At 46.2% G+C, this 26086-nt stretch overlaps 1 protein-coding gene across 1 annotated transcript in view; it reads left to right on the top strand.

Moving 5' to 3' along the window:
- The window catches only part of pola2 (polymerase (DNA directed), alpha 2), a 56123-nt gene that overhangs the window by 13539 nt on the left and 16498 nt on the right, over positions 1 to 26086 (top strand). Inside the window, exons 9-16 of the mRNA XM_059641614.1 lie at positions 4831 to 4986; positions 6483 to 6545; positions 7389 to 7431; positions 8325 to 8449; positions 9676 to 9714; positions 13381 to 13454; positions 21327 to 21435; positions 25339 to 25445. Coding sequence (XP_059497597.1) covers positions 4831 to 4986; positions 6483 to 6545; positions 7389 to 7431; positions 8325 to 8449; positions 9676 to 9714; positions 13381 to 13454; positions 21327 to 21435; positions 25339 to 25445 — 716 coding nt within the window. The remainder of the gene's footprint in view (positions 1 to 4830; positions 4987 to 6482; positions 6546 to 7388; positions 7432 to 8324; positions 8450 to 9675; positions 9715 to 13380; positions 13455 to 21326; positions 21436 to 25338; positions 25446 to 26086) is intronic.

Below are 26086 nucleotides of genomic sequence, written 5' to 3'. Positions count from 1 at the left end.
AGCCCGAAACACATCTTCCATATCAGACAGGGGCTCATCTGTATGTCTGTCAACTTGGCCCACTATATCCGCTGCTCTCGATGTAGCCTCTTCCGTACCGGTGAGACCAAGCGCAGACTCTGGGACTGCTTTGTGGAGCATCTTCTCGCTCTCACCACCACCCCCCACCCCCACCCCCCTGCCACACAAACCAGAGGAGCAGCACCTCATTCCGCCTCCAAACCCCCCTCGCAACACCACCTCCCTGACCTGACACAACCTGTCCATCTTCTTTCTCATCTATCCGTCCCACCAACCAATCCCCAGTACCCCCTGACTGCATCTACCTATTACAATCCCACTTACCTCCTCCCAGCCCCACTCTCCTCCCTCTTTCTTTTTTCCCAGCTCCCTTCCCCCTCCCCAGTTCCGAAGAGGGGTCCCGACCCGAAACATTAACTCTGCTACCTGGCCTGCTGTGTTCCTCCAGCTCCACACTGTGTTGACTCTGACTCCAGCATCTGCAGTTCTTACTGTCTCCAACCTCAAGAATGAATTTGAGTATGAGAGGTCTTCGGAGTTTGTTACAAGTAACTTCCTCTAGCAGGTACACCCCTCCCTATGTCTGTAACTTCCTCCAGCCGCTACACCGCCTCCCTATCTCGGCCGTTGGTGGGCAATGAAGATCTAGAGGTGCTTCAGGCTGGAATTGGAGGAATTTGTGGAATTTGTTTGGCTGGCAGAGGTATTAGACAAAGGGAAGGATATGAGAATTGGAGGTGAGGGTGCATGATCTGATGGAGAGTTTAGAGGTAGGGAATGTAGCTGCAGACACATTTACAGAGTTAGGTAGGGGGTAGTGTACAGGACAAATCCATGGCGAACACTTAAAAACAAAAAACCCCTCCCGAGCCTCCTGTCTGTCATTGAGCATGAGATCAGAAGGGAGATGAGGTGAGTGTGTTGGAATCTGTTTACTTACCAGAGTTAACAAATGATCAAGGAATAAGAGTGGGCAACATGGCCCTCTGCCACTCAATAAGGCCATACCTGACATGATTTTAATCTCAACTCCAGAATCAAACTTTCCCTTAATATTTAAAGATTCTGCAGGCTCTGTTTGTTAAAAACTGCATATCCATACATCCTCTGAGAAAATGAATGTTTCTGCATCTGTTTTAAAAGTGCATCTCCCCCCCCCCCCCCCCCACCCCCCCTCCCCATGTTATTAAACTGAGCCCTAGATCTGTATTCTCCCACAAAATATTCAACCAAGTTCCTCCTAGATCCTATGTTTTAATTATGTCATCCTGGCCGCTTCTAAACTCCTGAAGGTATCCTTAATTCAGGAGGCAATTCACTCCTTCTAGGTATTAGTCCAGTAGACTTTCTCTGAACTTCTTCCTATACGTTGACATCCTTCTGTATAGAACATTACAGCACAGTACAGGCCCTTCAGCCCTTGATGCTGTGCTGACCTGTCATACCGATCTCAAGCCCATCTAACCTACACTATTCCATGTACATCCATATGCTTATCCAATGACTACTTAAGTGGACCTAAAGTTGGCGAATCTACTACCGTTGCAGGCAAAGCGTTCCATTCCCTTACTACTCTCTGAGTAAAGAAACTACCTCTGACATCTGTCCTATATCTTTCACCCCTCAATTTAAAGCTATGCCCCCTCGTGCTCGCCGTCACCATCCTAGGAAAAAGGCTCTCCCTATCCACACTATCTAACCCTCTGATTATTTTATATGTTTCAATTAAGTCACCTCGCAACCTTCTTCTCTCTAATGAGAACAGCCTCAAGTCCCTCAGCCTTTCCTTGTAAGACCTTCCCTCCATACCAGGCAACATCCTAGTAAATCTCCTCTGCACCCTTTCCAAAGCTTCCACATCCTTCTTATAAAGTGGTGACCAGAACTGAACACAATACTCCAAGTACTACAATTACAAATAACTTAAAAATCAAAGTGGCAATATCACTTCATGTGATCAATGTCTGAGTCTGGAAGGACAGCATCCAGTGAAGGTTTTTTTTTCCAATGATCTTGAATTCAGATTGGTTTAATTGGCTGAAGTTGCAGAATTCCTTCTAAAGTGGTGTCCAGATTTTGTCCAATTTTTAAAACTAGGTTACAAGGGAAACTTAGACTAGAGGCAAGGTTTGTTAAACATTGAGTCCGGTTATAGTGCCATGTGTTAGCTACTAATAGACTGTAATATTAACAGATAGACTGCATAAAACAGAGGGGTTTTTGTCATGTGACTATTCCTGGATGTGTCAGTTTCAACTTAATGAGGAATTTTGATGGACCTAATCAAAAACCACCATTTATTATACAACATAATTGTTGATCCAGTTGCACCACTTACGGTACAATGAACCTCAGTCACTCTTTCTTGGCTGACCCCTGCTTAGGAGATGCACCATCTAACTGCTTTTTTGCATTTATTGACTGTGGGTCACAAAATAGAAGGAGATTCCAGGAGGATAGACACTTTAGTTTTGTCATTAAAATGCAGGAGTTATAGAACTGTAGTTACCTTGTAGCAGATTTAGTCTAGTATGTTAAAATAAACAAAAATGCAAAGTTTTAGAACAATTTGTGATCTCATTCAGGTCTTGGGATCCTGACAGTAGTTGGTACCATTTTGGTTAGCTTTGCCTCTATTGTATGCAAAAAGGGTGTTATGTCTTGTAGTGAAGTACACCATGCTATTGTTGAAGCACAGTTTTTTTCAAAGGATCCCTGCTTTGGCATTCTACTAAACCCTTGTATTCATCATGGCCACTGTTCAAAGCCAATGAGGAAGATAAATATCCATTGCAAAGGCGTATTTCCTTTCTAACACTGTACTTCTTGAAGGCTCAAGATCCATATGAGAAAATGAACATGAATTCTAGCTTGTAGCCCAATACATTTGAAGGTATCCTGTCCCATGTCTAGCGCAGAACATAATATCTCAGCCTATATTTCACCAAACAGGAAATCAACATAATCTGAATCAAGGAATTACACAGCAGGGAAACAGACCCTTCGGTCCAATTCATCCATGCTAACCAGATATCCTAAATTAGTCTAGTCCCTTTTATAAGCATTTGGCACATATTTCTCTGAACCCTTGTCATTCATATGCCCTTTTAGATGTCTTTTAAATGTAGTAATTGTACCAACCATCACCACTTCCTCTGGCAGCCTTTACACACATGCACCACCTACTGCATGAAAAAAAAAGACCCCTTAGCCCCTTTAATATCTTTACCCTCTCACCTTAAACTTTATAACTTGGACAGGCCTACCCTGGGAAAAAGACTTAGCCATTCATCCTATCTATGCCCCCCATGCCTGTACAAACATCCACAAGGTCACCCCTCAGTCTCCATGCTTCAGGGAAAATAAATCCAGCCTATGCAGCCTTCCCTATAGCTCAAACCCTCCAATCCTGGCAATGTCCTTGTAAATCTCAGAGATACAAGAACTGCAGATGCTGAAGTCAGAGTCAATATAGGGTGGAGTTGGAGGAACACAGCTATGTATGGAGACCGTTACTGTACAAGGTGCTCCAGATGTGATCTCACCAATGCCCTGTATAACTGAAGATCAACTCCTTCCTCTTGCATTTGATTCCCCTCACAATCGATCATAACATGTTATTAGCTTTCCTGATTACTTGGTGTACCTTATTACTAACCTTCCATGATTCATGCTGTAGGACACCTAGATGTGTGCATCTCTCAGTTCTGCACCCTCTCACCATTTAGATGATATTTCTTTTTATTCTTTCTACAAAATCGGACACTTTTCCACATTATAATCCATTTGTTAGATCTTTTCCCACTGACTTTAACCTAGGTTTTTCACAAGTGAACTTTCTCCCCATCTTTTTAACATCAGCAAATTTAACTACAGGACCTTCATCCACACAGTTGTATGATTTGTAAAGAGTTAAGGCCCCAGCACTGACCCCTGTGGCACACAGCTCGTGACATCCTACCAGCCTGATAAAGACCCATGTGTTCCTGTGCTGTGTTTCCTGTTAACAAACCAATCTTCTTTCCATGTCAGTGTGTTAGCCCCTACGCCATCAGCTTCTGCTCTTCACAGGGATCTTTGATGTGGCACCACAGCAAATGCCTTCTGGAAATCAAAGTCCGATACATCCAGTGGATTCTCTTTATCTACAGCACTAGGCTTCTAACATTTTCCCCAGAGCATCCCACTCAGTCTGACACCCGCCCCCCAACCCCACCGTCTGTGTGGGTGTCTCCTGAGTGTTCTGGTTTTCTCCCCACAGCCCAGGGACGTGCAGGTTAGGGTGGATTGGCCATGCTAAATTGCCCGTAGTATCCAGGGATGTGCAGATTGTGGACTCTGGGCTGAATGGCCTGCTTGCACACTGTGGGGTTTCTCTGAAGGTCCTGGGGACATGTCACATGGCCGTTCCATTGGTCTACTTCCCAGGTAATTGTACTTTTCATGAGCTCCTCCCTCCCTTCTAATTCCTGATCTGTAGCTGTTTCCGGGATACTACTTGTTAACAGGGCACAGATTCACATTCCGAGATAATGGGAACTACAGATGCTGGAGAATCCAAGATAACAAAATGTGAGGCTGGATGAACACAGCAGGCCAAGCAGCATCTCAGGAGCACAAAAGCTGACGTTTCGGGCCTAGACCCTTTATCTGTGATGAAGGGTCTAGGCCCGAAACGTCAGCTTTTGTGCTCCTGAGATGCTGCTTGGCCTGCTGTGTTCATCCAGCCTCACATTTTGTTGTCACAGATTCACATTCCCTTGTGTTGTCTGTCACTGTTATTAATTTGTTCCTTTCGGTTCATTGCAGGAACCGGTAACATTCCTGGGACAAATTGCATGCGACAGCAACGGCAAGCTCAATGCAAAGTCGGTGATTTTGCAAGGAGACCTGAAACATTCGGCAGGAATGCAGGTGCCAGTGGATCTGTCGGAACTGAAGGAGTTTTCCCTCTTTCCTGGACAGGTGGGTACAGCTGAGTAGCAATGGAAGATTGACAGGATGTACGCAGTGAATGCGCTTTGGTGTCCCTAAGCTGAAAAGTGAAGCCCCTCCTGGGATAGGGGCAGCACTGAGTGAAATGTAGAGTAAAGCTCACTCTTTTTTTGAAGAGAAAAGTAAAATTTCCTTGACTCTGGGGCTTAAAGATCCCCTGACTCTCTCGAACTCAAAATAAAATTCTGAAAATAAAAATGACTTTCCCTTGACTCTGTTCCCACCAAAATCCTTGGGGTAAGGACAACAAGGGGTCAAAATGCAGAATGAAAGATCCTCTACCTATAAGAACTTTGAATTAGATATTAGTAAGGTGTGGAGCTGGATGAACACAGCAGGCCAAGCAGCATCAGAGGAGCAGAAAAGCTGACGTTTTGCATTGAGACCCTTCTTCAGAAATGGGGGAGGAGAAGGGGATTCCGAAATAAATAGGGAGAGTGAGGGAGGCGGATAGAAGATGAGGGTTATCTCCGATTCTCCAGCATCGGTGGTTCCTACTGTCTCTGTAAAAATTAAAAAGCTTTGGTTTCCTATCCAGCTCTGTCCCTTACTGAATTCCAGGATGACAGTGTTTGAGAAGGTTAGGTTATGAAATCTGATCAAATGAGCACTTATTGTTCCCTTCTCTAATACGAATACACTGTGAAACCATGGGCCGTTGCAAGGAGAGCTACAAACAGCCTTTGATGCCCTTTTTTTGTACTATTTATGCAGGTCAATGTGAGACAACAGTGGCTTTAATGAAATAAATGGAGGATAGCCATGCAAAAATAATGATGCTGACATGGCTCTGCTTAGGAATAGGATAAGGATGGCTGCTGACTAAAGAGCTTACCATTTCCCAGAGAATTTTGCAATATATTCAATGACCGGTTTGAATAAAAAAAAAACAGCTGATAGCATCCTGAAGGTGTCTGTAATTCATGACGTATCCCACAGCGTTATCAGCAGCAGTGGCTGCATCATGTTAGGGAGGGGCTGATATGTTCTGTTCCTTTCTTGTGCTAAAGCCATACGCTGCAGCCTGTCTGAGATCAGGCCGCCACCTGAGAGTTACTATATGCCCACTGATTAATCAGGAGTTAATCACTGTTGGATGAACACTGAAGGCAGTTGATAAATATTTTTCTGTTTGCCCTTTATTGGAGTGGGTGCTTTTTACTTGTTCGTGGGATGTGAGCCTTGCTGACTCTGCTAACATTTATTGCACATCCCTAACTGCCCCCTTGGTATGTGGTGGTATTGTAATGCTTGTATTAAAACAGCACACAGATTGTTTCCCATGGATATGCTGATTCTGGGGCTGTCAATAATGGCAACTGCTGTTTTCTGATTTAGATTGTAGATGTCACTTTGTCGAGGATGAGCATTGCGTCCGGATTCACTTTCTCTCTGATTGATTCTCATGTGTGTACAACATGTGCCAAAGTGTTGGATCTGACTCTGCTGGTATTTGCTTTCATCAGGTAGTGGCTGTGGAGGGAACAAACAGCACCGGCCAGTGTATGGTGGCCTCCCGGCTCTATGAGGTCAGTCACTGAGCGGTGGGATGGGGATGGGAGTCTGTGAATGGGACGATACTGTCAGCTGTCAGGCTGCTGTTATTCCACTACAGACTGAATATAGAATATTCTTCATTGTCATGTGTACTCCATGGTAGAGGTACAGTGAACGACTCTTAGAATGTCTGCCTCTTGTGCACCCTCTTAGGCACAAGTACGTGGGTACAAATCTTGGATAGAAAAGAGCAATTAAAAAGTATTTGCAATACCTAAGGGAGGTTTTAAAAAATAGTTAGTAATAAGACATTGTTAAGGACAGACATTATAGTCAGGTAAGAAATTTCAAATATACATTACATTGTTACAGCTCAGCACAGGGCCTCTGTGAGACACCAGTCCAACAGCTGTCCCTGCTGTGGGAAGGTGCCAGTTCAAACTAGGCCCCCTGCTTTTTGTGATATGGTTGACAGGGAGTGGAGGGAAGGATTGAGATGCAGAGATAGAGACGATGCCTGGGGCAGGGGTTTGTGTGTGTGTGTGTGTGTGTGTGTGTGTGTGTGTGTGTGTGTGCACGCATCGCTAATCATAAGCCAGGTGAGAGAGGAATGTTGCATGGGTACTACCAGGAAGTGTCTTTTAGTTGAGAATGGGGTGACTATGCTGGGAGAAGCCATGCAGAATGTTTGCAAGTGTTTGCAGCTTGCATTAAGGAGGAAGAGTGTAGAATGATAAAACAGATTCAAAACATTTTATGTACTATCTAAACACCTTTTTCCACTATTCCCCACTCGGCGAATTCCCTTAGTTTTACACTGTGCTGATAACCAGTTCTCTCTGCTAAATCATTTTTTGGATGTGCCCCTTTTGCAGGGAGTGCCACTGCCTTTCTACAAACCAGAGGAGCGTCATGAAGGTAAATGATGTACAAAACCATCACTGCGATCTGTGTTCAAAATTCACTGTTCCCTACTACTTTACAACTGTGACTACATTTCAAGCAAAAGTACTTAACTTATTGAATTTGTCGTAAAGCACTTTGGAGCGTCCTGAGGATGTGAAAGATGCTTTGTAATTCTGTTATTTCTTTCCTCTAATTGACCTTACGTGTCTTAGTTATAGAAATTGGACTTGCAAAATATTTGAGAATGAACATAGACGAGTTGAGACTGCTCCCCTTGAGTGTCCCAGCCCTCTTAACCTCCTTTTCCTTTCCCATTCATGTTAACCCAGCTTCCCCTTGACTGGATCAATGCTATTCACCTTGTCCCTTCCTGGTGAGAACATGTGTCATATCCCTGCCCCCACAAACCGGGTGAGGAGGTTTTCCCACATTTCTGAATGGATCTATTAGTGAGTGCCTTTTGGTTGCCCCCCCCTTCCCACTCTGGTTGTGGTCTCACCCACAATGGACAACATCATCTTTATGTCACCTCTATTGATGCCCCCTTCTTCATTTTAAAGACAGGGCTGGCTCACCCCTTGGCTTCTCTTAAATCTGATCGATCTTTCTTGATCATTATAACCTCGACGTGGCTCTGGTGACTTGTAAGACAATTGATAGGTGCTCACTCAGTGACATTAAAACATCACACATTACGTGGTGTAATCTCTGTAGAAAACCCTGATGTTCAGGCTTTGAGATGTGACTTCCTCAGCCAGTGCATGTCTGGGTGTGGGTTCCTTTCCTCATCTGACTGATTTATTGTAATTATTTATAGTGTGTCAGAAGGTGCTGGTGGTGAGAGGAGAGGGGGAGGGGAGGGTCCTGACACAAGCACTTTAATGAGCTGTGAGTGATGCCCCCAGGTTTGGAGCAGCAGATGGTTCTTGTGGCCTGTGGACCCTACACCACCACAGACAGCATCACCTACGACCCCATGCTGGATCTGATAGATGTCGTCAACAGGGACCAACCAGATGTCTGCATTCTAGTGGGTACCCACTTCCGTTCTACCTATTAATGTTGCTTTCTGAGTCACATCCGATTCTGATCACTCACTCACTCACTCCCTGTCGTGCTTTGCTTAGTAACCTGTGCTGGGTTCACCTGCAGCTCCCTTTTTTTATACTGGGGACTGCTGGTCCTTTATGAGGTTTCTGTCTTTTTGTTCGGTAAGGGTTTGGTTAATCTGGCACTAAAGCCAGAATCTCTCTCTGATGTGAACAAAGAAAATCAAGTCCTCATGACACCGCCACCATTGAACACTCCTGGGATAGGGGCAGCACTGGGTTAAAGCTCATTGGTTTTCTGTTTAGAAAGCATAAGTTTTCTCTACTGTTTGGAAATTGAAACTAATTACTCCAAATCTTTGAAAATGGAAATCACAGCCCCTCCCCTCTGTCCCCATCAAACAGTCCTGGGATAAGGACAACAAGGGACCAAAATGCAGAGTGAAACTCTCTACTTGTTTGTACTGAAAGTAAAGTTCCCTTGACACCGTCCCCATTAAACCCTCTTGTGATAAGAACATCAAGGGGGTTAACGTGCAAAGTCAACTTGTCCTCTACTCGTATGAACTCAAAAATAAACTTAAAGTCCCCTCAGCTCTGCCCCAGTCAAACCTTCTGGGACAGGGACAACAAGAGGTTAGAAAACAGTGGAAAATTCCTCTTAGTCACTTGGACTGAAAATAAAGTTCGTCTTGGATCGACCCCATCAATCATTTCTGGGGAACACACAAATTTTTTTAAAAATCAGATGGGAACTTGTACAACAAAACAGAAACTTAATACATTAAAATCTCATGTTGTAGGCTGATAATGTACTCCAGGCCTCACTGCTCCCACTGATCTCTACAGGCCTCGACTGTAGCGGTGAGCAGCATGTACTTCCTCTGCAGGATCACCCAAGCATGGATGTAACCGCGAAAGAGAGGCACATCGCCCGGCCTGTTAATGGCCACTTTGGCCAGGCCCAGGTCCTTAGACTTGTCTGTCCCTCCCCACACTGGGTGCGCGGGGGTCAGGAGGGTGGAGCTGAAGTGCAAACCAAAATCCAAAAAATTAAAGAAGGACTGCAACAGGACACATTTAACATAGAAGTGGCAAACTTTCTACTCCAGGCCTCGGAGGCCTGAAACCTGGGCTGTCTGTTGCAACAGCCCAATCATCTGTACAATCGCCATCGTTGTCAATATTTCTTCTTGTTTCCTTACAGCTGGGGCCGTTTGTGGATGTTAAACATCAGCAGATTGAGGTAAGGTTCTCTGTACCGTCTTCAACCGTCAATCTCCTGTCATTGGAAGCAATTAACAGAAGAACTACAAGAGGATTATCTAGGATTTTTAATACATCTGTTATGGTTCTGCTGAACAAGTCACATCGCAGACTGAAATCTGGCTGGGTAGATCATTTTTATTCAATGAGGTGGTCTCTCACTGAAACACGTGTTCTATGCTCATCTGATTGTTAACAGTTGTGCAGAAGGAAAGAGGTAGGGGAAGCCCTAAATGAGTTTTTTGCTTCTGTCTTTACGAAAGAAATGAACTTTGTAGTGAATGAAACCTTTGAAGAACAGGTACGCATGCTGGAATGGATAGAGATAGAGGAAGCTGATGTGCTGAGAATTTTGTCAAACATTAAGATTGACAAGTCGCCAGGCCCGGACCGGATTTGTCCTCGGCTGCTTTGGGAAGTGAGAAATACAATTGCTTCGCCACTTGCGAGGATCTTTGCATCCTCGCTCTCCACTGGAGTCGTACCTGAGGACTGGAGAGAGGCAAATGTAATTCCTCTCTTCAAGAAAGGAAATAGGGAAATCCCCGGCAATTACAGACCAGTAAGTCTCATGTCTGTCGTCTGCAAGGTGTTAGAAAGGATTCTGAGGGATAGGATTTATGACCATCTGGAAGAGCATGGCTTGATCAAATGCAGTCAACACGGCTTTGTGAGGGGCAGGTCATGCCTCACAAACCTTATCGAGTTCTTTGAGGGTGTGACTAGAAAAGTTGATGAGGGTCGAGCTGTGGATGTGGTGTATATGGACTTCAGCAAGGCATTTGATAAGGTTCCCCAGGGTAGGCTCATTCAGAAGGTCAGGAGGAATGGGATACAGGGGAACTTAGCTGCTTGGATACAGAATTGGCTGGCCAACAGAAGACAGCGAGTGGTAGTAGAAGGAAAATATTCTGCCTGGAAGTCAGTGGTGAGTGGTGTTCCACAGGGCTCTGTCCTTGGGCCTCTACTGTTTGTAATTTTTATTAATGACTTGGATGAGGGGATTGAAGGATGGGTCAGCAAGTTTGCAGACAACATGAAGGTTGGAGGTGTCGTTGACAGTATAGAGGGCTGTTGTAGGCTGCAGCGGGACATTGACAGGATGCAGAGATGGGCTGAGGTGGCAGATGGAGTTCAACCTGGATAAATGCGAGGTGATGCATTTTGGAAGGTGGAATTTGAAAGCTGAGTACAGGATTAAGGATAGGATTCTTGGCAGTGTGGAGGAACAGAGGGATCTTGGTGTGCAGATACATAGATCCCTTAAAATGGCCACCCAAGTGGACAGGGTTGTTAAGAAAGCATATGGTGTTTTGGCTTTCATTAACAGGGGGATTGAGTTTAAGAGTCATGAGATCTTGTTGCAGCTCTATAAAACTTTGGTTAGACCGCACTTGGAATACTGTGTCCAGTTCTGGTCACCCTATTATAGGAAAGATGTGGATGCTTTGGAGAGGGTTCAGAGGAGGTTTACCAGGATGCTGCCTGGACTGGAGGGCTTATCTTATGAAGAGAGGTTGACTGAGCTCAGACTTTTTTCATTGGAGAAAAGGAGGAGGAGAGGGGACCTAATTGAGGAATACAAGATAATGAGAGGCATAGATAGATAGAGTTGATAGCCAGAGACTATTTCCCAGGGCAGAAAAGGCTAACACGAGGGGTCATAGTTTTAAGCTGGTTGGCGGAAAGTATAGAGGGGATGTCAGAGGCGTGTTCTTTACACAGAGAGTTGTGACAGCATGGAATGCGTTGCCAGCAGCAGTTGTGGAAGCAAGGTCATTGGGGTCATTTAAGAGACTGCTGGACATGCATATGGTCACAGAAATTTGAGGGTGCATACATGAGGATCAATGGTCAGCACAACATCGTGGGCTGAAGGGCCTGTTCTGTGCTGTACTGTTCTATGTTCTGTATTCTAAAGGATAAAATAAAGTAAACCAAGCTATTTGCATATATAATAATTCCTTTTCCCCACAATCTTTTCCGTGTAAAAGGTTTTTTTTCCAGAATGCATTTAACAGTCTTCACCAGTTTCAGTCCCCTGTTGTGCTCACTGAGCGGTTAGCCCTGGCCTCATAAGAAGGTCACCTACTCTATTTGTCTCTCTCTTTAACCTCTTTGCTCGCTCCTCTCTCTCTACATATTCTGGCACTCCCTTGCCCCCTCCCTCGCTGTGTCTCTCTCTCTCGCTTTCTCGCTCCCTCCCTCGCTGTGTCTCTCTCTCTCTCTCTCTCGCTCCCTCCCTCGCTGTCTCTCTTGCTCCCTCCCTCGCTGTCTCTCTCTCTCTCTCGCTCCCTCCCTCGCTGTCTCTCTCTCTCGCTCCCTCCCTCGCTGTCTCTCTCTCTCTCTCGCTGTCTCTCTCTCTCTCTCTCGCTCCCTCCCTCGCTGTCTCTCTCTCTCTCTCGCTCCCTCCCTCGCTGTCTCTCTCTCTCTCTCGCTCCCTCCCTCGCTGTCTCTCTCTCTCTCTCTCCCTCCCTCGCTGTCTCTCTCTCTCTCTCGCTCCCTCCCTCGCTGTCTCTCTCTCTCTCTCGCTCCCTCCCTCGCTGTCTCTCTCTCTCTCTCGCTCCCTCCCTCGCTGTCTCTCTCTCTCTCGCTCCCTCCCTCGCTGTCTCTCTCTCGCTCCCTCCCTCGCTGTCTCTCTCTCGCTCCCTCCCTCGCTGTCTCTCCCTCGCTGTCTCTCCCTCGCTGTCTCTCCCTCGCTGTCTCTCCCTCGCTGTCTCTCCCTCGCTGTCTCTCCCTCGCTGTCTCTCCCTCGCTGTCTCTCCCTCGCTGTCTCTCCCTCGCTGTCTCTCCCTCGCTGTCTCTCCCTCGCTGTCTCTCCCTCGCTGTCTCTCCCTCGCTGTCTCTCTCTCGCTCCCTCCCTCGCTGTCTCTCTCTCGCTCCCTCCCTCGCTGTCTCTCTCTCGCTCCCTCCCTCGCTGTCTCTCTCTCGCTCCCTCCCTCGCTGTCTCTCTCTCGCTCCCTCCCTCGCTGTCTCTCTCTCGCTCCCTCCCTCGCTGTCTCTCTCTCGCTCCCTCCCTCGCTGTCTCTCTCTCGCTCCCTCCCTCGCTGTCTCTCTCTCGCTCCCTCCCTCGCTGTCTCTCTCTCGCTCCCTCCCTCGCTGTCTCTCTCTCGCTCCCTCCCTCGCTGTCTCTCTCTCGCTCCCTCCCTCGCTGTCTCTCTCTCGCTCCCTCCCTCGCTGTCTCTCTCTCGCTCCCTCCCTCGCTGTCTCTCTCTCGCTCCCTCCCTCGCTGTCTCTCTCTCGCCCCCTCCCTCGCTGTCTCTCTCTCGCCCCCTCCCTCGCTGTCTCTCTCTCGCCCCCTCCCTCGCTGTCTCTCTCTCGCCCCCTCCCTCGCTGTCTGTCTCTCGCTCGCTCCCTGATCAGTTCAGGTTTGCACATCCTGCATGTGCCTGCCGGAGTGTTGTGTTGTCAGTGGTGCTGGTCCATCCAGGCATTGCACTCTGCATGCAGCAGATGTGATGGGTTAAAGGACCATACTCTGTGCTGTAGATCTCTGTGGCTGTGCGGGGAGAGCACAGTTATTATAATCTGGTTTCCCATCTTGTCGTTAAAGTGAACTGAGAGTCGAGGAAGGAACTCCGACATGGTGCTTGAATGAGTGATATTGCTGTAGCACTTCACGTCATTTTAATGTTTTTAATCCTAGAACTGCCAGCTGACAGTGACCTACCAAGAGGTTTTTAAACAGTGCATGAAGGGAATCGTGGAAGGAACGAGGGGGTATGTTTCTGCACCACCTCCCATACCATCAGTACGCTTGTGTTTATTCTTTCACTGCATGTGGGTGTCACTGGCTAGGCCAGCATTGATGGCACTTCTTTCGTCGCCCTGGGGAAGATGGTGATAAATTGCTGCCTTGAACCATTGCAGTCCCTGGGGTGTAGAGACACCCTTAATATTGTGAGGTAGGGAATTCCAGGTTTTTCACCTAGAGATCTTGAACAAATAGCGAAATATTTCCAAGTCAGGATGGTGACGATCTTGCAGGAAAGATTGCAGGGGTGGTGTTCCAATGTAGCTTGTCCTTCTCGATGGTAAACAATCTGAGTTTGGAATGTGCTGTCAAAGGAATCTTGAGTTGCTGAAGTGCACTTTTTGTGGCCATCTGTCTGCCGCTTTTCACTTGGGGAGACTGCTGTGCTTCAGTTACTGCATCTTTCAGATTGTTCACTAACTCCTTGATCAAATACAGTCAACACGGCTTTGTGAGGGGTAGGTCATGCCTTACAAACCTTATCGAGATTTTTGAGGATGTGACTAGAAAAGTTGATGAGGGTCGAGCTGTGGATGTGGTGTATATGGACTTCAGTAAGGCATTTGATAAGGTTCCCCATGGTAGGCTCATTCAGAAGGTCAGGAGGAATGGGATACAGGGGAACTTAGCTGCTTGGATACAGAATTGGCTGGCCAACAGAAGACAGCGAGTGGTAGTAGAAGGAAAATATTCTGCCTGGAAGTCAGTGGTGAGTGGGGTTCCACAGGGCTCTGTCCTTGGGCCTCTACTGTTTGTAATTTTTATTAATGACTTGGATGAGGGGATTGAAGGATGGGTCAGCAAGTTTGCAGACGACACAAAGGTCGGAGGTGTCGTTGACAGTGTAGAGGGCTGTTGTAGGCTGCAGCGGGACATTGACAGGATGCAGAGATGGGCTGAGAGGTGGCAGATGGAGTTCAACCTGGATAAATGCGAGGTGATGCATTTTGGAAGGTGGAATTTGAAAGCTGAGTACAGGATTAAGGATAGGATTCTTGGCAGTGTGGAGGAACAGAGGGATCTTGGTGTGCAGATACATAGATCCCTTAAAATGGCCACCCAAGTGGACAGGGTTGTTAAGAAAGCATATGGTGTTTTGGCTTTCATTAACAGGGGGATTGAGTTTAAGAGTCGTGAGATCTTGTTGCATCTCTATAAAACTTTGGTTAGACCGCACTTGGAATACTGCGTCCAGTTCTGGGCGCCCTATTATAGGAAAAATGTGGATGCTTTGGAGAGGGCTCAGAGGAGGTTTACCAGTATGCTGCCTGGACTGGAGGGCTTATCTTATGAAGAGAGGTTGACTGAGCTCGGTCTCTTTTCATTGGAGAAAAGGAGGAGGAGAGGGGTCCTAATTGAGGTATACAAGATAATGAGAGGCATAGATAGAGTTGATAGCCAGAGACTATTTCCCAGGGCAGAAATGGCTAGCACGAGGGGTCATAGTTTTAAGCTGGTTGGTGGAAAGTATAGAGGGGATGTCAGAGGCAGGTTCTTTACACAGAGAGTTGTGAGAGCATGGAATGTGTTGCCAGCAGCAGTTGTGGAAGCAAGATCATTGGGGTCATTTAAGAGACTGCTGGACATGTATATGGTCACAGAAATTTGAGGGTGCATACATGAGGATCAATGGTCAGCACAACATTGTGGGCTGAAGGGCCTGTTCTGTGCTGTACTGTTCTATGTTCTATGTTCCTCTTCCTCTTACTGCCCACCATCACATTGGTCATCCACCTGCTTAGTCACCTTCCATGTGACCACAAATTCCTAGCTTCTGATCTAGATGTAGGGAGACTGCTGCTATACCATAAGACCATTTCTCTTCAAAGGTACCCTGGTCTTGTTATTGTTTGCCCACTAAGACACTGGCATAATAAACAGCCTGCGTTTGGTCTTTGTGGGATGTATCATGTAAATAAGACCCTACTCTGACCTGGTAGTGTCTCCCCACTGCAAGTACAGAACTATAACATACCAGTTGGATTCTGTGAGGGGATAACACGTAGATTATGAAGTAGAAAAGTGCAAGGTTATTTGTTTTTCTTGTAAGAATAGGAAAGCAGCATTTTTATAGGAAAAGCTATGAAATTTGTTGATGTTCAGGGACACTTGTGTGTACTTGTACAAGCAACACAGTTAGTATTACAGGTGCAGCGAACAATTCAGAAAGCAAATAGTATGCTGGCCTTTATTGCAAGAGAATTGGAGGACAAGAAATAACACGGTCTTGTTACAATTCTACATGGGCTTGGCGAAACTACACCTGGAACATTCTGTGCAGGTTTGGTCTCCATGTTTAAGGAAGGATATATGTTGGAGGCAGTACAGTGAAGGTTCACTAGATTGGGCCCTGGGATGAAGTGGGGTTGTCCTTTTGAGAAGCTGAGTAAATTTTCTGAAGAAGGGTCCAGACCCGAAACATCAACCTTCCTGCTCCTCTGATGCTGCTTGGCCTGCAGTGTTCATCCAGCTCTACATCTTGTTATCTCAGATTCTCCAGCATCAGCAGTTAAGTAAATTGGTTGACATTCTGTGGTGTTGAGAAGCACGAGTGGTGGTCTCCAAAAACATTCAATGTTATGAAGGGAGTTGACAGGATAGACATGGGGAGGTTGTTCCCCAAGAGCTGAGGAATTTAAGATAGAGGGCTGGTCTCAGTATATCATTCAGATCATACAAACATAGAAGGTAGGAGCAGGAAGAGGCATTCAGCCCTTCGAACCTGCTCTGTCATTCTTCATGACCAACTCAATAGCCTAATCCTGCTTTCTCCCCATAACCTTTGATCCCATTCACCCCAAGTGCCGTATCTAGTTGCCTCCTGAACACATTGAATGTTTTGGCATCAGTTCCTTCCTGTCGTAATGAATTCCACAGGCTCACCACTCTTTGGTTGAGGAGATGTCTCCTCATCTCTGTCCTGAATCGACCCTGAATCCTGTGACTCTGCTTCTGGACACACCCACCATTGGGAATATCCTCCCTGTATCTGCCCTGCCTCATCCTGTTTGACTTTTATGAGTCTCTGAGATTACCTGTTATTCGTCTGAACTCTAGTGAAAACAATCCCAATCTGGTCACTCTGTTCTCATACACCAGACCCGCCGTCCCCGGAATCAGCCTGGTTAACCTTCGCTGTACTCCCTCACCTGCAAGAGCATCCTTCCTCCAAAACGACACCCAGAACTGCACAGAATATTCCAGATGTAACCTCACCAAGGCCCTGTACGACTGCAACAACACATCCCCGCTCCATACTCAAAACCTCTCGCAATGAAGGCCAACGTACCATGTGCCTTCTTTACCATCTGCTGCATCTGCACACTTACCTTCAGCAACTGGTGCACAAGGACACCCAGGTCCCACTGCACACTCCCCTCTCCCAATGTACAGCCAATCAGGGTAGTTGTCTGTCTGTTTTGTTTTTTGCTTCCAAAGGGAATAACCTCACATTTCTCCAAATTTTACTGCTTCCAGCATTGATTTGCCCACTCACCCAACCTGTTGAGATCACGCTGAAGGATCTCTGCGTCCACCGTCATAGTTCACTCTCCCCTGCAACTTGGTATCATCTGCAGTCTTGGAGATGTTACATTTTGTTCTGTCATCCAAATCATTATTATATCTTGTGGACAGCTGGGGTCCCAGCACCAATGGTTGTGGCACCCCACTAGTTATTGCCTGCCAGTTTGAAAAGGACTCACTAATTCCTACTCTCTGTTTCGTCTCTGCCAACCAGTTTCCTATCCATCTCAATACACTTCCCCCAGTCCCGTGCACTTTAATCTTGCACATTAGTCTCTTATGTGGGACTTTGTCAAACGCTTTCTGAAAGTTCAAATATACTGCATCGACTGGCTCCCCTTATCAACTCTACTTGTTACATCTTCATTGAATTTCCTTTGATTTGTTAAGCATGATTTCCCCTTCATAAACCCATGCTGACTCTGTTTGATCCTGCCACTGCTTTCTGAATGCTCTGCTATAAAATCCTTGATAATGGATTATGAGAATTTTCCCCACTACTGATGTTAGGCTCACTGGTCTATAATTCCCTGTTTTCTCTCTACCTCCCTTTTTGCATACTGGAGTGACATTAGCAACCCTCCAATCTGCAGGGACTGTTGTAGAGTCTGTAGAATCCTGGAAGATGACCACCAGTCCGTTCACTATTTCTAGAGCTACTTCCTTAAGTACTCTCTGGGATGTAGATTATCAGGCCCTGGGGATTTATTGGCCTTCAATCCAAACAATTTTCCCACCATGATTTCTGTACTTATATTGATCTCCCTCAGTTCTTCCCTCTAAACCTTGCATCCTCAAACAATTCTGCTATCTGATTTGGGTCCTGTTTTGTGAAGACAGAACCAAAGTATGTATTGAATATGTACCTCAGCCATTTCTATGTCCTCTTATATGTTCCCTTGTTTGTCTGTAGGGGACCTGCATTTGTCTTTACCTATCGCTGTCTCTTCACCTACCTATAAAAACTCTTAACATCAGTCTTTATGCTCCCTGCAAACTTATTTTCGTACTCTTTTCCCTTTCTTAATCAATCCCTTGGTCCTTTTTTTGAATTCTAAAGTGCTCCGAAACCTCAGATTTATCATTTTTCTTGGCCAATCCAAATGCTTCTTCCTTGGATCGAATACTATCTTTTATTTCCTTTGTAAACCATAGATTGGCCACCTTGTCCATTTGACCTTCATGGCATGCAGGTATAAACAGTTGTTGTAAATTCCCCCATGTATTCTTCAAATGTTTGCTAGTGCCTGCCCACTGTCATCCCTTTAAGTAACTCTCCCCATTCTGTCCAGGCCAACTCACGCCTCATATCCTTGTAGTTTCCTTTATCAAGGTTCAGCACCCCAGTCTCCAAATCAACTACCTGTCTCCATCTCGATTATAAATTCCATTGTGTTATGTTCGCTCATCCCCAAATGGTCTCTCACATCTAGATTGGTAATGATTCCCTTCTCATTACACAGTACCCAGTCTAAGATGACCAGCTCTCTAGTTGGTTCCTCCACCTATTGGTCACGAAAACCATCTTGTACCATCTTGAGGGGTAGGTCATGCCTTACAAACCTTATCGAGTTTTTTGAGGATGTGACTAGAAAAGTTGATGAGGGTCGAGCTGTGGATGTGGTGTATATGGACTTCAGTAAGGCATTTGATAAGGTTCCCCATGGTAGGCTCATTCAGAAGGTCAGGAGGAATGGGATACAGGGGAACTTAGCTGCTTGGATACAGAATTGGCTGGCCAACAGAAGACAGCGAGTGGTAGTAGAAGGAAAATATTCTGCCTGGAAGTCAGTGGTGAGTGGAGTTCCACAGGGCTCTGTCCTTGGGCCTCTACTGTTTGTAATTTTTATTAATGACTTGGATGAGGGAATTGAAGGATGGGTCAGCAAGTTTGCAGACGACACAAAGGTCGGAGGTGTCGTTGACAGTGTAGAGGGCTGTTGTAGGCTGCAGCGGGACATTGACAGGATGCAGAGATGGGCTGAGAGGTGGCAGATGGAGTTCAACCTGGATAAATGCGAGGTGATGCATTTTGGAAGGTCGAATTTGAAAGGTGAGTACAGGATTAAGGATAGGATTCTTGGCAGCGTGGAGGAACAGAGGGATCTTGGTGTGCAGATACATAGATCCCTTAAAATGGCCACCCAAGTGGACAGGGTTGTTAAGAAAGCATATGGTGTTTTGGCTTTCATTAACAGGGGGATTGAGTTTAAGAGTCGTGAGATCTTGTTGCATCTCTATAAAACTTTGGTTAGACCGCACTTGGAATACTGCGTCCAGTTCTGGGCGCCCTATTATAGGAAAGATGTGGATGCTTTGGAGAGGGTTCAGAAGAGGTTTACCAGGATGCTGCCTGGACTGGAGGGCTTATCTTATGAAGAGAGGTTGACTGAGCTCGGTCTCTTTTCATTGGAGAAAAGGAGGAGGAGAGGGGACCTAATTGAGGTATACAAGATAATGAGAGGCATAGATAGAGTTGCTAGCCAGAGACTATTTCCCAGGGCAGAAATGGCTAGCACGAGGGGTCATAGTTTTAAGCTGGTTGGTGGAAAGTATAGAGGGGATGTCAGAGGCAGGTTCTTTACACAGAGAGTTGTGAGAGCATGGAATGCGTTGCCAGCAGCAGTTGTGGAAGCAAGATCATTGGGGTCATTTAAGAGACTGCTGGACATGTATATGGTCACAGAAATTTGAGGGTGCATACATGAGGATCAATGGTCGGCACAACATTGTGGGCTGAAGGGCCTGTTCTGTGCTGTACTGTTCTATGTTCTATGTATACAATCTAGGAATTTCTCCTCTACGGTGTTGTGGCTAACTTGATTTGTTCAGTCAGTGTGCAGATTAAAATCACACATGATCACCAACATTCCCTAGCCACATTCATCTCTAATTTCATTTTGCTGCAATTCTTGACATCACTGCTGCAGTGTAGGGGTCTGTATATGACACCTCCTAGTGTTTTTTGCCCCTTGGTATTTCTTTTTTGTTCCTTATTGTTTCAGATCAGATCAGACTGAGAAATTTCTTCACTCAGAGCCTGATAAATCTTTGAAATTCTCTGCCCGCGAGGGTTGTGGAGTCTCCATCATTGAACATGTTTGAGGCCTGTTTAGTAGATTTTTTCCGTCTCAGTGAATTGTCAGAAAGTGGAGCTCTACCCCATAATCAGCTGTGATCTTTTTTAGATGATCGAGTGAACTTGAGAGGCCAAACAGTCTTATCCTCCTGTTCTTCTATGATCCATGTCAGAGTCTCATTTCTCTAGTACCCCAGTTTTGATCTCCCCTCTCCTGGGTATGTTAGTCCCTTCATTCCCATTATCAACATCCTGGGAGTTACCATTGACCAGAAATTCAACTGGACTCACCACATTAAAAACACAAGAGCAGGTCGGAGGCTAGGAATGCTGCAGTGAGTAACTCGCCTCCTGACTCCCCAAAGCCTGTCCACCATCGACAACAGCCAAAACAAAGTTGCTGGAAAAGCTCAGCAGGTCTGGCAGCACTTGTGAAGAAAGGTCAGATTGAAAGTTTTGAGGTTGGTGACCCTTCCTCAGACGCTGTCCCCCCGTCTACAAGGCACAGGTCAGGAGTGATATGGAATGTTCCCCACTTTCCCCTGGACGCAGCAGCACTCGGGTTGTGCAGCCGGACCACCGCCAGTGACGCTCAGTGGCAGCAGTGTGTACCGTCTGCAAGATCCTCAGACAGCACCTTCCAAACTCTCAACCACTTCCGTCGCGAAGGACAAGAGCAGCAGTTATGTGGGAACACTGCCCCCTGCAAGATTCCCTCCAAGCCACTCGCTGTAGTGACTTGGAGTATTTCACCGTTCATTCAGTGTCGCTGGGTCAAAATTGTGGAACTCGCTCCCTAGCGGCATTGGGGGTGGCCCCCCTCCACACGGACTGCAGCAGTTCAGGAAGGCACCTTCCCTGGGACAATGGGGCAGTGGGTAAGAGGAGTGATCAGTCACTGACCAGCCAGTGACACTCACAACCTATGAAAGAAAATACTTTGTAATCTCTCCTCTTTTACCTGGGCAGCTAACCCTGGCTGATTACACTTGGTCAGCACATTGCAGTGGCAGCATTGAATATTACTCTCTAAATTCTAATTGTTACTACTTCAGTTACAGTGGAAGGCTGGCTGCTTCCTTTCAGTTTTGCTGCCAATCAGAGCCTGAAAAGTGCTATTGCAGTGTATAATGCATTAGAAATTGCAGCATTCAGGCTGTGTGTGGGTTGGGAGATGAGGTGGTAGAATTTAAGAACAAACCCTTGCCTCTCTAAATGCACGGTTTCTGTTCAGCTCAGGGTCACATCTTGTGGTCGTACCATCACTGAGGGATGTTCACCACGATTTTGTATATCCTCAGGCACCGTTCTACTGCTTTGAGCCATCTAAAGAAGACAAGGAGGTATTTCACCTTTCAATGATCTTTCTCTACATCTGCCCTTAAACCCTTTGGCTGAAGCGTTAATTCTGAACTTTCTAATCCAGTTTATTTATGGGGTGATAGGGCTGGAATGTTATCAACTGTTTTCTTGTTACTGTGACCGCAGTTTGACGCAAACCAGGCCATTTCAGGGAGAGGTGAAGGGTCAACCACGTTGCTCTGTATCTGGAGTTCATATGGGCCTGACCAAGGAAGGGCAACAGATTTCCTTCCCTAAAGTACACAGATTTTTACAACAATCAGCAGTGGTTACACTGGTCACCATTAGACCTAGCTTTTAAATCCAGATTATGATGAACTCAAATTTCACTGTCTCACGTAGCCCCAGAACACAGGTCTGGGGTTCTGGATCACCTGCCCAGTGATGTTATAACCACACTCCCAGCATCCCCAGAGATCCTGAGTTCAACTCCCACCGTGGCCTGATTGAGAATTCCAAACAAGTTAATTTGCAAACTGGAGCCTTTTTAAAGGAAAAAACTTGGGTCAGTAAAAATGTCAGGGAGGCTGCCAGATTCCAGTTCAAAACCAGACAGGCTTATCAACGGAAATCTGCTGTCCTTACACAGTGTAGGTGATTACTGTCTCAGGTCAAGGTGGTGCGTTGGGCCATGCAGTAAATTCTGGCCTTGTCTGTGCCGAATGGGGAAAGAAATGTCACCACTACACTGACCTGATTGGTCCAGTATGTTGGCGGGGGGGGGGGGGGAATCCAGACCATGTTAGAACATAGAACAGTGCAGCACAGTACAGGCCCTTCAGCCACCATGTTGTGCTGAACTTTTACGCTAAACCTAAGGCCTATCTAACCTCCACCCCGACCTTTTATACTATCATCCATATGCCTATCTAATAGCCACTTAAATGCCCCTAATGATGGCGACTCCACTACCCTCTCCAGCAGTGCACTTCCACGCCCCGACCACTCTCTGAGTAAAGAACCTACCTCTGACATCTCCCCTATATCTACCTCCACTCACTTTAAAACTATGCCCCCTTGTAATAGCTATCTCCACCCTAGGAAAAAGTCTCTGGCTGTCTACTCTATCTATATCTCTGATCATTTTGCACACCTCTATCAAATCAACTCTCATCCTTTGTCGTTCTCAAGAGAAAAGCCCTACTTGTAAGACCTTCCCTCCATTCCAAGCAACATCCTGGTGAATCTCCTCTGTACCTTTTCCAATGCTTCCACATCTTGCCTGTAATGAGGCAACCGGAACTGGACACTGCTCCAGATGTGGCTGAGCCAGCTTTTGTACAGCTGGAGCATAACTTCACAGCTCTTGAACACAATCCCTCTATTATCTCAGTCCCTCTGATGCCTGGAGAGGTAGTGGAGAACAGCTACCAGGAGCATGTTGTACAATAAACAGCATCGATCCTGTGGACGACAGTTTGTGGAGTCTTGCATCACCTTGCAGCTGGAGCAGTGTTTATCAACGATGCAGTGTACTGACATCTGGGGCTGCTCCTTACTCTGCCAGTATGATATAGGCAGCTATCTCTCAGAGCAACCTTCTGCTTCAAAGCTTTTACTACATTAAAGCTGCTGTTTAAAGCAGATTGCGTTCGTTTGTATGTTCTCCTTTTTTTTAAAGTAACAAAAGCCTAATTGCTGTGAATAATCAGCATTTAAGGTACTGGCCTGAGATATAGCAATTGGGCTATTTAGGGTCTTCACACCAAGAAGGATTTGAAAGCTGACTCTTGTTGAAGATCCCTCCGGGAATTCTTAAACAGTAGCCTGAAAGCAGTATAGTTGATCATCATTAACTCCTCAGTATGTCATGATGTCCATCATGAGGTAGAGGCTTGTTTTCATGTGCACAGCATGCCCATCAGAAACAGCCGTGTGATGATGACCAGTCGATTTGTTTTTTACTTTGAGTAAGGAACAAAAATCAGCCCAAGGACAACATGGAGAATGCTTCCCTGCTGCCTGTCCAAATAGTGCAGGTTTTATTTTATTAACTTGCATGTGAAAGCACATAAAGGACCTTGGCTTAATGGCCCTCCGGTGGTGCGGCGCTCCCTCGGCGCTGGCCGTCTGGCAGGGCGGTGCGGCGCTGGCCCTCTGATACCGGCTTGGGTTATATGCTCCTGCCTCTGGCAGGCTGCTTGGACCCATGACCTTCTGATTTATTACTGTTCATTTGTGCTTTGAGACAGGGATGAAAATCGTCATCTTTGAGTTATTTTTCCCTTGTGCATCTTTTCTCTCTCCTGTATAATATTGGCTTGTGCTGCTGTTTCAGCTTTAATTAACAACATTTAGAGCAAAATTTGGTAGCTTGAATTGGGTGTGACTAATGTGAGGCTGCGCTGTCTATCTGAGAGGCTGCACTGGGCTGGATCGGGCCATCAGCCCCAGGAGCCGGGCCAGGCCGGGCCGTGTGGCTGGGCTACGTTCAGCTGCTAGGTCCGTGAGAGTGCATCTTCTGTGCACGAACCCAAATCTGGTTGGATCTCTCATTCCTGTTCCATTTGTTCATTTTTATCTTCATTCTGTATTCCAACAGCTAGTGTGATCTGGCTCCCATCACTTATCCTTCTGGACTCTGTTTTATTCCCCCTGGGTTCCAGAGGTGAAAGGTCAACATCTGGTCTGTTGCCCATCCTCCTTCCTCACCCAGGTCTTGTTTAACTCCCTCATAGTTGACCCACAGTAAGACTGGCTGAGGCATGGGAGCACTCACAGTGGAAAGCCAGGCTTTCCGTTTCATTGGAGCCTTGGTTTAAAGACTGATCAGTCTTGTGTCCCCCTTGTACTGTAGAGCACTCAATTCATTTATTGCTGCTGCGCTGGCTGTAAATCTTCAGTGACCACTGGCTGGGAGGAGGTAGCTAAGTCCTTCCTTCTGATTTATCCCTGTTCTAATCCTGCATGGCATGTTATGACCTGCTCCCGAGACCTCTGATCACTCTCTGTGGAAGGTGACCTGGCCCAATCTTCAGGAATACATCATCTGAGCAATGGTTCATCCAAGATGAAAACTATAATTCCCACTTGTTCCTGTTCACAGCCCCGGCACTTAGGTAGTGATCACAATAGGACTCCATTTGGGCCATTAACTTTGTGCTGGCTCTGAAAAATGGAATTAAATCCACTCTCCCCTACTCTTTGCCTGTAACCCTGTGTAATAATGCATATAGAGAGGCAAATATTGGCCCTCAGATTGGGAGAAACCAGCTGCTTGTTTCTTTTTCTTGAAGCACCGCAGGAGCTATATTACATCCACCAGCGAAGAGATTTATCTGTTCATGTAAAAGTTGGCATCTCTGACAGCATGCTGTGCCATTCCCGTGGCCAGCATGGCACTCCCTCTGCACGTTCCCACCCTGGGGGCAGTGTGGTGCTCCCACAGCATTGCATGGCAGTGTCACCCTGGAGTTTGGAGCTCTAATCAGTGGTGTGGGCCTTGATCCCCTAAACTCGTGACTCCAGTGAGACTGTTTCCAACTGAACCACAGCTGACCCTCTGTTTTGTCCTCTATATCTGGGTGTGCTCACTCTCTTCAAAATCTTCTGTTAGATTTGAAGATGTATATCATAATTCCAGATGTAAGGATGGTTGCTAGGAGAAGAGTGAAGATAATAGAATGTTGTGCTAATTGAGGTGATGGTTAAATATTAGGGGGAAATCTTTGCAGAAGAGTTAGATTTTAAGGGTTCACATTTTATGATTCAATCTAGCCTTGGGTATGACTAATTGGGTAAGCGTCGGGGTGGGCTGGGAGGGTGACTGGATAATTGTACACTATATTAGGTGCCAGTACCTCGAGTACAGGAAAGGTAACTAAAGAAGCAGTGAGTGTAGCTGTGAAAATCTTGATCCGTCTTATGTGTTTGCCTTCTGACAGCGTGTTCATTTCGTTTCCGATCCGTGCACATTGAACATCAATGACGTGGCCTTTGGTGTGACTTCAACTGATGTCCTCTTTCATATGGGAGCAGAGGAGATTAACAGGTACGTGTGCAGCCAGTAGCATTATTTGCAGAGAAGCTGGCAGTGTTCTGCAGAATCCCTTCGGATGTATTTAATTGTTGAGATATACTTACCTCCTTTGTTCTCTCTCTCTCGACTTGATTCTACTGTTCTGCTCTCTGTTGGCCTCCCTAGTTGCAATTGAATTAAACATAAACTCTGCTCCTGAGCTGCACCAAGTCTTGTTCACTGTGGTCCTCACAGTCTAGCAGCATCTTAATTCTTGAAAAGATTTTTAAAACCCTGTTTTCGATTCCTTCTGTGGCCTCACCACCACCAGCATTACCCCTAGGACACTGTAATCCTCTCATTGGGAGGCAAGGGAGTTGAGGATTATGAGGTGCAGTCAGGAGAATGAGGCTGAAGCCATTATCAGATCAATCAAGGCCTTATTAAATGGTGGAGCAGTATGAGGAGCCTACTGCTGCTGCAGAGCCCTCTGTTCCTAATGTTGGGCACCACCTTATTGTCATTATTGTGTCATTGGTAGCTGTGCTGTCTGCCTCCTCAGCCCCATTATCTGAAATCCTCTGTCTTCTCGCTCTCCATCTTTCTTCAAGTTGCTCTTCAAAACACCTACCTTCTTCTCAAGACAGGAGGAGCTGTAGATGCTGGAGAATCTT

Source organism: Stegostoma tigrinum, chromosome 42 (genome assembly GCF_030684315.1).
Source record: "Stegostoma tigrinum isolate sSteTig4 chromosome 42, sSteTig4.hap1, whole genome shotgun sequence".
NCBI lineage: Eukaryota > Metazoa > Chordata > Chondrichthyes > Orectolobiformes > Stegostomatidae > Stegostoma > Stegostoma tigrinum.
This window is presented reverse-complemented; position numbering and strand designations above follow the sequence as displayed.